This window comes from Dysidea avara, chromosome 11 (genome assembly GCF_963678975.1).
Source record: "Dysidea avara chromosome 11, odDysAvar1.4, whole genome shotgun sequence".
Classification (NCBI taxonomy): domain Eukaryota; kingdom Metazoa; phylum Porifera; class Demospongiae; order Dictyoceratida; family Dysideidae; genus Dysidea; species Dysidea avara.
In genome coordinates, this window is record NC_089282.1 from 24,857,201 (window position 1) to 24,871,052 (window position 13,852).

General features: G+C 36.3%; 1 protein-coding gene across 2 annotated transcripts in view; it reads right to left on the bottom strand.

Moving 5' to 3' along the window:
- Nucleotides 1-13,852, bottom strand: part of LOC136237531 (tyrosine-protein phosphatase non-receptor type 11-like) — a 50,235-nt gene that overhangs the window by 36,010 nt on the left and 373 nt on the right. Inside the window, exons 2-11 of one of the 2 annotated variants that reach the window (XM_066027710.1) lie at nucleotides 12,971-13,087; nucleotides 10,741-10,935; nucleotides 9,921-10,043; nucleotides 9,351-9,507; nucleotides 3,860-4,064; nucleotides 3,730-3,803; nucleotides 3,171-3,311; nucleotides 2,279-2,642; nucleotides 2,125-2,201; nucleotides 401-699 (exon numbers count right to left, since the gene is read on the bottom strand). In XM_066027710.1, the coding sequence (XP_065883782.1) occupies nucleotides 622-699; nucleotides 2,125-2,201; nucleotides 2,279-2,642; nucleotides 3,171-3,311; nucleotides 3,730-3,803; nucleotides 3,860-4,064; nucleotides 9,351-9,507; nucleotides 9,921-10,043; nucleotides 10,741-10,935; nucleotides 12,971-13,087 (1,531 nt within the window). In that variant the 3' untranslated portion in view covers nucleotides 401-621. Of the gene's footprint in view, nucleotides 1-400; nucleotides 700-2,124; nucleotides 2,202-2,278; nucleotides 2,643-3,170; nucleotides 3,312-3,729; nucleotides 3,804-3,859; nucleotides 4,065-9,350; nucleotides 9,508-9,920; nucleotides 10,044-10,740; nucleotides 10,936-12,970; nucleotides 13,088-13,852 lie in introns of those variants that run through there. The other variant, XM_066027711.1, reaches the window with a different exon arrangement.

A 13,852-nucleotide genomic window follows, 5' to 3' on the forward strand; every position in this document is an offset into this window, starting at 1 on the left:
TGTCTAGCCATACCCCTGAGGTATCCATACTGATTTCACTGTTCATAATACAACTGCAGCTGCAATGCTTAAGGGGATGTTACACAGTCCACTCATCTGTATCACCTACCTCCATCAACTGAATATTTCATGCATATCTTATCTCAAAGAAGCTTAACTCCCATGTGGAAGATTATGTTGAGGCACTACTCAAATAGTATGTTTTCTCCATCACACATGCACCCTGACAACAAAATCTGCCGGAAAGTATCCAGCCGGGCTATATAAGAGAACAGGCATACTCATCCTTGACTTCCTCATTATATTACACACCCATCATGCACACACACGCACGTGCACACAAGCTGCTGTAGACCAATAACTACAAACAGCAGGTGTACCTGGTTAAGGATGTCATATGTTATGTAAGTCACATCACTGAGTAAAATTCTGTACAACAATAGAATACAACACAAATGCAATACACCTTTTAAGGTGCCAAAAATAAAATTGTATTATAATAAAGAACGTGCACACATTATAGTACACAAAATTAAAAATAATAAACTCTTTAACTTGACCAATAAGTAAGTGCTGTTTCAGCAATTATAAGTGTTTTGATAGCCAATATAGTAGTGTCCACTAGTCAAGTGATATTAATTCAGTCTGTTTCCTTTGAATGCAGGCCAATATAGCCAAGTAGATAAACCTGTATTGTGCCTGTAAACAAACAGTGATTAAATTTAAAAATACATATATTGACATAGTACACAATATGGTATACATTTAGTTGTCATTTGGTTGAGAACTTTTGAGACTGACACTAGAATACCGTGTAGCCTAAATATTTTGAGGGGAACAATGTTGGAATAAAAATTTTGTGGATTTGCTAATTGTAATAATAAAAATCTCCCCAAAACCTCAAAAAAATTTCCCCCTTGACTGTTTAGGCTATACAGTACCATGAAGGCTCTATATTAAATGTATAAATAATTATTTCTGAGGTTACTAAACCTGTGGCAAGGATACTAAATAGTTAGTCTCACTCATATGCCATTGGTTGTTTACTACATTCATCACCAGCAAAGCCAAACACAAAATGCCCTGGCATCATGCGGGTAGCCAAGCCAATAAGGGGCTCTAAATGGTGTAGAAGCCTTGTCAGCACATTCTAAATGTGAATTGTGCTTTGATGGAAGGATAAATAAATGGCGTAAAGGTATTAGAAGGCAATGGAACAAACAAACTGTGTGACCAGCAAACTCCATGCACTACCATATGCCACATTTTAGTTAGAACAGATCTACGTAATACAAACCCCTGGCACATCCAAATGTTCTTAGGTGTACAGATGAGGTATGGAATAGCCTCCTGTTTTAACTTGTACTTTCCTCGTAAATGCACTACCGTGCACAGTATGTGAGTATTGCACATTAGACTTAGCTAGTATGTCTAGTGGTAATGGTCGTCTGAGCACTTACACGTGTGTACATATTATAATTATTAATTTGTATTAAAGCTGAGATCACAATGGGCTATAGAATACACACACTGTGATCCGTTAAAATGCCAGAGTGTTAAAAATGCTGGGCTTGTTTAACCACCATGTCAAACATCACCAATAGCAAATTGGGGTTCTATTTATACAGGCAAAAATGGTAAGCCACTATATGTAATATGTATAAGGCCCTCTGTGAATTACAGACATCATGCTTCACTGGTCAAGCATTAACTAGACATTATCTGATGCTCAAGGAAGCAGATTGGTAAATTTGATAACTTGGCAGTGTCTTCTAGAATCATTATCTCATTCTAGTGGATGTAAATAGTTTCATCACTAAACTGTATATAACACATTGTGTTGAGAGACTGTACAACCAGTTTTATACTATGAATATATTGTAGCTTCAAAGTTAAAGGAAAAGGGCATACAATCTAACATCTAACATACACTATTTCCAAGAAGGTTAAAGCTTCATGGAAAATTATAGTTAGCTTGACATCCACTGTGTTTTTAACTGTCAAGACCACTAATGTACACTTCCCCACAGAAATTTGTGTTAGTTATAAGTACACATACATACCCACACTAATTTGATATTGATAACTCCTACAATAATTATACATAATATATAGACACTGTACCTCAGTCTGAACCATGCCAAATCTTTGGTTTCGTAAGTGTAAAACTGTTTCCATAATATCGATTTCATGTTCCATTCCTAAATGATAAAATAAGATTGTAATATCACTGCTAGATGTGCTTATTTCAAATTTCATAGATATTTAGTAAGATTACCTCTGGATTTCAAAACATCAATTATGATGTCGATAGCAATCAAGCTTCCTGTTCTGCCAATTCCATTATTGCAGTGAACAACTATGGGGCCGACATCAGCTTTTGAATCTTTAATAAATTTGTAGTGTTGGCCAACTTCTTGCAACAAAGTCAATATGTCGTCTGGATTGTCAGGCATCCCTGCCTTGTCTGGCCACGAGGTGAAGTGATACTGTGAGACGTATTTTGGACTGCTGTTCTCTCTCAACAAATAAAACTCTCTCAAAACGTACACCTGACTCTTATCCACTGACATTGCTTGTACTCGAATTTTTCCGTAAGTCTTGGTCTGAGCTATCTTGGGCCAGTAACAGGCACATCTATCCTATATATTGAGACAGTCAGTTGTCTGATAATACTGCATGAATAATATCTTGTTATGCAATATGATATAATAATTTATTCATGGCCACAGGGGATATACTAAATACAAAAAAGACAATGCATACACACAATATGAAGTTATACTGACAAATTGTATCTGATTATTATTGAAATGCATTGTACAATGAGTTTACTCATAAAACATTTTAATACAACCATGTAAGAACACATTTCCAAATTCAGCAGGTCACTATCATATATTTACCCCATCCAGTGCACCCCACGTGTATGGCTGTGAACTGGTCACCCACTTGTAGGTATATATACATGCTAACCAATTTCATCAAGATATGAATGATAACCATACAAGCAACTGTTTGATACAGCATTAGAACAGTATAGCTATTTGTGTTCTACTTTGAATTTTCAGAATGCAAGTACAAATATGTAACTGCCAATGAATATAGACAACATCTTTTGAAGTACAACTAGCTAGCAATTAAATACTTGTATTTGGTTACACTCTTACGTTATCATGTTCACTTTCATTGGTAGCCATGATTATGATGCTGACGTCTTCCTCATATAACATATTCCAAAAATCATTAACTGTTGACTCCAAGCATCCCTGTGTGGCAATGTACTTCTTCTCTGAACCTGGGACTTGTCCCTAATGGAGAAACAGTATCATGATTTCAGCCAGCAGAAAGTTTACAGAAAGTTAGTTGTACAAACATGATCTCACAAATAAAGTTCTGACTTGTTTAACCTCAACACTTTAGTAGGATACCAAGTATTCTGATGTATGACCAAGAGTACATAATAATAGAGTAGGCTCCCTCTTCTATTATTATGTACTCTTGGTATGACGTAAACCACCAAACACATTTATGTGGCTTCCTAGCTAAGTATGTTATCCATTTGTGTGTGTGAAAAAATATTGGTACTAATTTCAGGTGCCATGTTTGGTTACACAATCAGGCTAATTAGGACACATGACCAAGCTACGACAAAAAAAATTGGAGGGATTTTAAATCATGCCTCTAATATATTAAATTCACCAGACTATACAGTAATTGTTTACTTACACTAATATAGCTTGCGTTAATATAATCAGACGATGAACGGTGAAATGTTTTCAGTACAATCCTGTTGTAATCAACTACAATAACACATCACGTATCCATACAATGTCAGCATAAGATTTTGTCTGCTTACAAGGTATAATGTTTGGGTAACGATTCTTTGACTGATTAGCTGGTTTGGTTCCTTCCTTTCTGCTGTGTAACACTTTACACTGATAACTATGGAGATGATCAAACTCCTCAGCAAATCCAGTAGGTGATCCTTTGCTAGCCACACACGACATGTCATCGACTCGTTCCCTCATATGATAGGGTAGCACTTTAGTTGCAAATAATGGCTGTAAGTGATATGATATAATAATAGTTGTTAAAGAAATATCATGGTAAGTACAATATCATTGTGTAAATCACACTATTTCACCATTTTACATCACCAAAAATTTACAGTTTCTTAATATAAATAATATTCTTAGTAAATATATGTTTCATTAAAAAATTTAATATTGAGCACTAGGGTATCACAAATGTCACAAACGCTAGCTAAATTCATAGCTATATATTTTATAGCTAATGTGTAAGTTGTACATTATTTGTCTATACTTGGAAATTGGATGGTGACTGGTCAAAAGACCCAAAAGGAACTGAACTATTCAGTGGAGAATAGCTGGTCTGATCAAAGGCAATTGTTGTTTCCTTGTTGGGATACAACCATCAGAAGAAACTTCCTTCCTTCAATCTATAACTGTCACCACAACAAGTGGAAGGATAAATGGAATCAGTTTCCATGAATGCTAGTTACTGGCTACTGCAAAGAGCTACTGGAAGATCATAAGGGGTTACTGAGAGTTGTCACGTATTTATGGATCAAGATGTCTGATAGTTTTGTTATGCTGCCAAAAGAAGCTAGTGTGACAGATAACTACACACATAAAACACTTTTAGGAAGTTGCCACTCTTGTATTTTGAGCTGGCTAAAACACATCACCTTGCAACAAAGTATATCTGCTAGATGAGTAATACATTGTCTAAACATCCTTTCATTCTCAAACGTGGTGTGAGAGCCTTTGCTGACTTGGGTGCAGACGCACAGACATTTGTGCACGCACAAAGCAAAAAAGCAAACCCTCCGGCTATTGCCATCTAGCAAACCAGCACTGGGATGCACCTGTGTACCACTCAGGTACTTGGATCTTGTGCAGGAAAATCCTCCTGGGGCAAGACTAGTAACCTGCAGGAGGACTGTCCAGGTCTCACAGGAAGGTCGTGGAACCTGAAGTTCCACAATGACCCCAACGCTGCTAAGTGAGACAAGGACAGTTGGGCATTTGCTTCCCCAGTAAACGCCAGGTACCCATTAATGTTACAGCTGGGTAGGCTACTTCCCCAGTTGACACCAGGCCATCGGTCCACACTGTACAGCTGAGTAGCCTGGAACAATGTCAATAAAGTATCTTGCTTAAAGAAACAACAGTAACACTAATTTGGCATAGCCAGGAATTGACTCTGGAACCTTTTGATTACCAGGAGGATGCTCTAGCTGCTGCCTCATGTATGTGCACACACACACACTCATGTGTGTATTTTAAATTGTTTAAGTTTACATGCGAGCCACACTTAGCAGCTATGCACGCCCAATATGTCATACATGGGTTGAGAAAGGTGTTAGTGTGAGAGTTGCAAAACAAAGAGTAAAATATAAGTGTAACTGTGAGATAAATGCGGTCTTCAATAACAGGTAGTGGCCAAAAGTTGTACGTGGTCAAAATGGCTTCAGTGATGCTTGAATTGGTATTCCTGGTTTAACTAGTTTTATACTTTTGGCCAAACCATAATACACAATGCTCCCAAAATTTTGAAGAAAATAGATTTTTAAGCAACATACCCTTCAGTCTTATCTTTCTGCAAGGATAGGTGTAATTACTTGAGAGCACATGGAGAAGTTAAGATACCTTCCTTACATGTACTATTGACAACTATGTTGTACTCTCCAGACAGTGTATTTGCATGTTTGCACTACCCAGATGATCACATGTGATCTGACTTGTTTGCACAAGCATGCATTTTGAGAAAACAAAATATAAAAAAAGTAAAATTACACATGCTACAAAGAAAATATATGCAAGAATTTATCGGGCGATTACACAGAGAAGGAAGACTCAAATCAATTAAAACTACATACCATATATTCACCTGTCCATGGAGAGTTCGAAAATCTTTTTTTTTGTAGCCCCAATGGTATGCATGTCACATATGTTTGTTGACGATGTGGTAAATGTAAACAAGGTAGTCATCGTTTCTTTAACTAAACCTCCTTCATACCCAAATGCGTAAGTAACTAGAGGGCTAACACTATACGTTGGTTGATTTGCTAATCCATGGCAAATATTTTAAGCCAAATTCCAATGTTGTAGACTAATGCTAATGGAAGTTATGGCTGCAAATGTAAGTGCCTGTAGTTTATTTTCAGTATAGTCACTGTACAAATCAATTTTCTTGCTCTTCTTACTGCAATTCTAAAACTACTTACCACAAAAGGCTGAAACTTTGGTGATCCATTTCTTGGGCACTATAGATAATGCTGAGAATATAAAAAATTCAAAAGTTGCGAGAACAAGTCAGATCTTTGCTGAGACGGTCACATATAGTACAGTTAATTATAGTTAACCCATGTAGTGTAGATAGATAAGAGCACGCAAGAATTACTACTACTATCCCACTGTTCAGTAGCATTCTCTGAGTATGTCAACCTATTTTGGTGCCAACAAGCCAAAGGGACTGTCCACATTCCCAGACACACATCATTACACTGTATTTATAGAATTATAGATTATGATACAATAAATCCCTTGTTTCTGATATTTGTTGAAATATGTCTACAGGCCATCAGTTATTTCAGCCCAACTTTTTAAGCTACTTAGGACAGGATCATTACAGGTGCTTTACTAAGCAGAGACTACTGTTTTGTAACTTACCAAGATCATGTCTTAACATTGCAATTGTGCAGATGGAGTCGGGGTAGGGAGTAGGGACTGGTATTTTCTACTTTGCGATTATTGCAATCAGATAATAGTGTGGAACCACTCATTTCTGTATCCCATACAGTAAGTCAAGACTTCATTATGTTTAGTAGTGTTTTCAGCATGTGATTGTTTGGAGAGGTGAAAGCAATGGAACGTAACCTTTTTATAACTCTGTGAATCTACTTCCAGTAGTTAGAGCTTGATACGTAGGTGGGATTTGGAAATACTTACCGTATTGCCTCGAATTACAGCCGGTCTCGTATAAACACCTGGTCCCGTTTAGTCACCAGGGGTATACAGCATCATAACAAAAATAAACACTGGGTCTCGAATAAACTCCGGGTCTCAAATAATCATCTAGTGCAGTCATTATTTTTAACAATTCCGGGCAGTGTTATTAACAATGAAGTGAAGAACGTTTCATAGAGTTCCTTTTAAGCTTGAATCTGTGAAATATGCTGAGAGAAACATCAGGTGTATACAAACGCCGGTCTTGTATAGTCACCGGTCTAGTTTAGTAGCCGGGGCAAAAAGTTGCTTGAAAGAAATAAATTCCCGGGCTGTAATTCAAAACAATATGAAGAATGAAGTGCAGTGGCCAGGACGGGTAGCATGATCTTGTTTGGCTTGCCAGTCAAATACTGTGCCACAAACACTTAATACCACTTTATTATTCTCCAACTTATCACATTAAGTATGTGCAGGGGCATATCCAGGATTATTCCAAGTTGGTTTCCAGATTTGAAAGTGAGTTATGGATGTAGGGGTCTGGGGGCACAGCACCCCCCAGCTGCTGACAGATTTTAAAATGCTTAAAAATTCACTAGATTATGATTTTATGGATACTTATATGCTTGGTTCCCTTTATGTCCAGTATGGCTATTATTATGGTTTATGACTGATCAGACATTGACAGTAGTCACCCAAATACATATTCAAATTCTCCAATTAAAATGAAAATTTCAAGATTTAGTTGTGCTATTGTTTTGCCTAATCTTACATTTATATCCCCATTTTAAAATTTTGTTCCGTTATGAATGTTCTATTAGAGTAGTTTCACTGCTCTAATAGAATACATCTGACTGCTCTATTAGAGTATTTGATTTTTATAAAGATTTTCAAGTCATACCTTTGTTCTCCCTTAATTCGCTTTTGAGGAATCAATAAAAGTTTCTTTTTACACTGTAGCTGTTCCCATTTGTTTTACTGTGTTTGTGAAACTAAGATAGTCTGGTGTTCCTGCTGCAAGCCTACAATGCAAGTTAAAATTTCAGAGAGGACTTCCTGAAACGTACCTGATGTGTACATGGATTTATATTAAAAGCTCACTTATACATAGGCACGTAGGATAACACAAAACCTAATCAATAGCAAGCAATATAATCGTGCTATTTATAAGAAAACAGGCCACATAAGGACATGCTCATTTCCTCAAAACTGTCAAAAAGTGGTGAGCATGTGTGTGCCCATGTGAGCAAAAAATCTAACCTAAAAGAAACGTTTTATGTCTTCATGTATTTTGCAACTTCATAATGTAGCAATTGAAATTATATGACTGCTCTATTAGAGTATACAGTGTGTGATCCTTTATAATCAAATTTCTACCAAAAGATTGACATACCGTAATTCGCTTTATTTTTGTGCAAAAAATTTTTGTGATAAAAATTTCATGTAAAAATATTCTCATATGGTTTACATGAATGACTGCTCCATTAGAGTAGTTTGATCTTCTGTAAAAATTTCCGTGTAAGAAAGTTTCGTACAAGTTTTTGCATACGAAAATTATTTTACAATGAAAAAGAAGCAAATTACGTATGGTACAATACTATATCAGATCGGCAATGTTTATCAGCTTGAAAATTTTACAATATCAATTATCAGAACATTGATAAAATCTTATATTGGTTGGGCACTAATTTGTACACTGTACACAGTTTGCCAAGATCTGCATTTAGAAACTGTAAGCAGTTCAAGTGGTAGGGGCAACAATGCATCAAACTAGCAACTCCAAAAGTTGCGTGTTCCTTGCAAACCAATTTTTACCCCAACCAATACAAATACTGGATTGAATATGCAACGTAATACTCTCTATCTACCCCCCAAATTTGAAATAATTAAATAAAACATGTACGAGTTTTGGCAAAATTTCTAAGTATTGCGAAGTGTAAGATAAAATAAAATGAACTATGAAGACAAATATTTCAAAGATGAGCAGACCAAAACCGAATTTGGCATGGAAGGCATCCCACCCCAAATATGTGCTGCAAAAATGGTCCACTTTGCCTTGGAAGCCAAAAATGCAACAAAATGGCATTTTCATGGTTCCCATATAATATGCATTTGTCTGTTGTGCCCACACTGGCTTCTCTTGAATACACTACATTTAATTCCTGCAGCTAATTCACTATTTGTGGTAATATCTGTTAACAAAAGATTAAGATACTTTAAAACACTCCAACAGAACAGTCAATTTCCCCTGCAGAGAGTTATATTGTTGCATAGAAAAGATTTTCTAAACCGTTCAATAGTACGAGGAAATTTATGCATACTCCAAATATTCTAATAACACAAACAACATTTATGCAGCACTTTAAGTACAGTTACCTCTTTCAACTCAATCACTTCTCCATTCATTTCTGCCATCGGGTTCCTCTTGTAGTGATCGATGAGATTTGACATGCAGGAAAACTGCAATCCACCACCGACGTCATACACCGGTCCCTTGTTGTAGATTTTGACATTTGTCACACGATTGTCTTTCCTATAAATAAAATGGAATTGAGCCAGAGTGAAATATGAACCATTAAACACCACAAATCTGACAATGGAGCAAGTGATAGTTTTTATAGACTCCTCATGGAAATGACACATGACATTTCAACTATACTTAATTAAGTGCATTGATCCAAATTCATTGTCTAAGATTCAGTACCCAGTGGTTGCTATGTGTCTTATCAAAATAGATCAAAGCTTGTTTGCTAAAGTGTCACTCTCGGTTTTAACACAGTAAACACGATGCATACAATGAGGATTCTATAATGGACCTCCTGGTTTTTGCCTACAGCACTGTTTTTTTTCTCCATGCTCTTGTGATAGCAAGAAAAATGTTCAAACAGTATCCCCAGACTGTACAATCTGCACATAAATAGCACTCACAAATAGTCCTTGATTTACCTTATCAACAACACCATGTCCCCAGGACTGGACACTGATGAACGCATTAGATAACTTCCGGTAGAGCCTTTCATCATCAGTAACCTTTCTGCTTCCTGTCCACTGATATTACCATGAAACCACCTGAAACACAATTCAATGTTATAATAGAGTAAGTTGTCATGACTGTCAAAGTTCAGTGGCCAAATCATGGACTACAAAATATACCATTCTCAAATAAGAGCCATTCCTTTAACATGTGCAGAAATCGGAAAAAAAAGGAAACATCATTATGTATTTAATTCCTAAGCAGGTAGTCACTCAAGAATCTTATAAACAGCACAAGATCATTCACTTAGTCACTGTCTTTGATGGTACACATAGGAACCATCACAAAGAAGCTGTGTGGTTTCTGATTTAACCAAAATATAGCACTTTGAAATGCCATCAATGTATCAGGATGCACTGATAAAACCATAAAGATGTTTGCAAGCTTTCCATACCATAAATAAGCAAATTCCATGAATAGTGTGATTTGAAGTAGTTCATGAAATAAAATTTTGTTTATTGCCCACCTTATTTTAGTAGACAGAACACAAATGAAGCTTTTGCGATTTTAGGCTCATGAAAAACGCAGGAGTTTACTTCAAGTGAATGTTTCTAAATCGAGATGCTAATTACATATCACAACACTATGAGATGTCATGACAGGATGTTCCCAATTTGCTTATTAAATTTAATGCTTGTGGTACTGACACATCACTCTCTTTCCTCAACTTAAAGATGACATCATTTATATGGGGACCCCTCAATTTTACCATGGGGATTATAATATACTAACCTTTCCTTAACACCACCCTGACAGTATACAGGATGTTTTAGTTCAAGTGTGTCCCCATTCGTCTGCTTCAATAACCCAGGATTCTCCATGTAAAATTGTAACAGTTCCCAGAGAGTACTGAAACTGTTGCCTTTATGTAGAGAGAATCGGTCACCATCACTGGTTATTCTCAATGGTACAACATCATTTCCTCTTCTATAGAAACAATAATAATTCAACCATTAAAATTATTTTTAATTGTTTGCAGAGACTGACCAAAACAATGTTATGTGTTAACCACATCATGACATTCTTAGTCACATCACAAAATAATAGTTTATTTTGATTGTAATTGACTGTGGCTTTGACTAATCCTATGTCTCCAGGCAATCATATGTTCAATTATGAGAAGCCATACCAGTGACAGTAGTCAAATTTCTTGGACACTAATAACCTCCAAAAGTTAATGTAAAGACCTTTTAGCATTCATTTGAACACCATGTTCAAACGTAAGCAAAAACGTCCTTGTTTACCTTTGCTCTACATGTGTTAGGTTCTAGTAACGCTGCTCTTTTCTAAAGGACAAATTTACTTATTCATTGAACTTTGTACAAGCATAAGAAAATTGCTAGTATTACTGCTATTACTGCTCCAAGAAGTTGGGCAGATGGCCTTTGCACAAGCAAGCACAAGGGTGGCTGGGTATGACAAGATTAACAAGTCCCCAAGAACAATTACAAAATTAACCTGCTATTAAATCCAATACTTAGAGAAGGACCATGGGATAAGGGATGTTTGACTTTCAATAATTGTTTGTATTAGTGGCATTCATGCTTAATTCTGATTGGCAAAGTTTCCCTTTTCATTGTTTCCATGTTCTTGAGGTGATGTAGCAAAAATGCAGAAAGAAGCCTGGTGTGGACCATGTTACATGTATGGCTGCATGGAATACCCTCCTTGGTATGAATAAGTTTGTGGACTTCCTTTTGTATGACTCCCCACAGCATTCATGGAAACTAACACATGCAACTCCTACACTATGATGTATATCTACGCAACATTCGCACACTATCCCACAGACAACACAACGTACAACATTAACATGTACACACTCTGACGCACGTACGCACAAGCGCACACACACAGGAGTTTATTGTTCCAATACAATCACACAGGGTCTCCTACACACAGGAAGGCCACTACAAAGATCCCCACAAGAAGCAGACAACACACAGATGGACAGATTGTTATCTTTCACTACAACATGACATGTCACAAATAACATGTGTTCACTCATTATAGCTATCAGTCCAATAAACAACACAATGACAATCTCCTATACACACCTGTCATGATGACATCACACAACAATGTACATCATAAACCATTAACATATGGGTAGTGGGAGGACATCCTTGTTTACATTGTATATTACACACTAGCCATTTGGTCTATTCAAATAAACAAACATAACACACAAGCAGAGGATGATGACATGTTATATCCTCTATGTAGTGTTGGTATGTGTGGCTGTGCAGCCAAACATGTAATATAATGGTGGTGCCTGGTAGTGATAAAAATGTTGTCAAGTTCTATTTTGACATTCCTGTGATTCATGACTCGCTTACACTTGGTTAATGGCCATGTGGGATCACACACAGGCATGCATACACACAGCATACACATGCACCAATATTTAATATTATATAAAACATCACTCTGGATTGGTCAAACAAGAGATGTTCAACAATGCCTTTAATTCACACTAATAAAATTTTGAGATTCTGAAAACAAAAATGTAGTTATGTATTCAGTGTACTACATAAATGATAAAAAATCTTTGGAGGTCTACTCATTGACAAAAATATTGTGTACTTTAAATTTTTTTTCTATAAAATTTATGATACCCATTCGACCACTTTATTGTGTAAATATCATAAAATTACAAAATAAAACACTTTGATCATAGCCATCTACAGCTGGTCACACAGACTGAATACCCTCCCATAATAGACCAGATGTCACCAGACAAGTTCCCAGTATCGAACATCAGAGGATGTGGAACATGTTAATTGACCAAATATCTTTTTTTTTATATTAATCAAATTCATGATGTAGAAAAGGTACAAGAAATTACAGGTTCTTTCTTGCCCTGTTTTTTTTTTTATTATTATTTTTTATTATTATTATTAGTTGTCCATCAAAGTGTTAATTTATCCATTTAACACCTTGTAAAACAAACATTACTCACCTGACTGCAATAATAAAACAACCTGATGACTGGGAGAGGTAACTCAGGAAGCTTCCATCTTCCTTTGTCAGCAGCAACTTTTTTGCATTGTCAGTAGTAAGATTCGGATGGAACCACCTGTGAGACAATACAAACATGAAACACGAAAGAGTTTCAACTTAAATGTTTGTAAACAGAATACATACTTGATCAACTAAAGGGGATCTAGGCTCATCTAGCTATGTAAGTGTTTTGCCTTGAATAGTGGAAAACAGAAAAGTGCAAATATAAAGTCGACCATTTGAACAACGGAGATCCTGCAATCTGCGTAGCCAACAAGACTACATTTGTAGATAGTAGCTAATTGTTTGTGATCATGGAGTTAGCCTGTTGGAGGTCATGAGGTTGAAACTGTTAAAATGTTTTGCAGGTTAAAATTGGCACATCATGTTATTAAAGACCAGTCCACAAAAATACTTTCTTTATCAAAACACATCAAAAGGCCACAACAATATATCTACCAAGGTTAGTATGCCCACATGCAGTTTTGTGGCTTCCTGTCCAAAGCAGCTGCAATAACAACAATACAACTAGATAATGGACAGCAGCCTTAACTCACTTCTTAATCCACTAAGAATATATATATATCAAAGGAAGGATGTTGAGTATGTCACATGATTATGAGATATCACATGACATCCCCCAGGTCATTCTAATGTATCAAAACAGAACACAATGATTGCACAATCTTTTTATTTACATTTTCACGAGCATTGTTCAAATTTACAAATGGATTTCTTGTACAAGCAACTGGATACCCACACTCCAGATGTATCCCTCTGACCTCACCAGTAACTTTAACGCTACATTAACGCGCGATGGGTTGTCAAGGCGGACAATTGA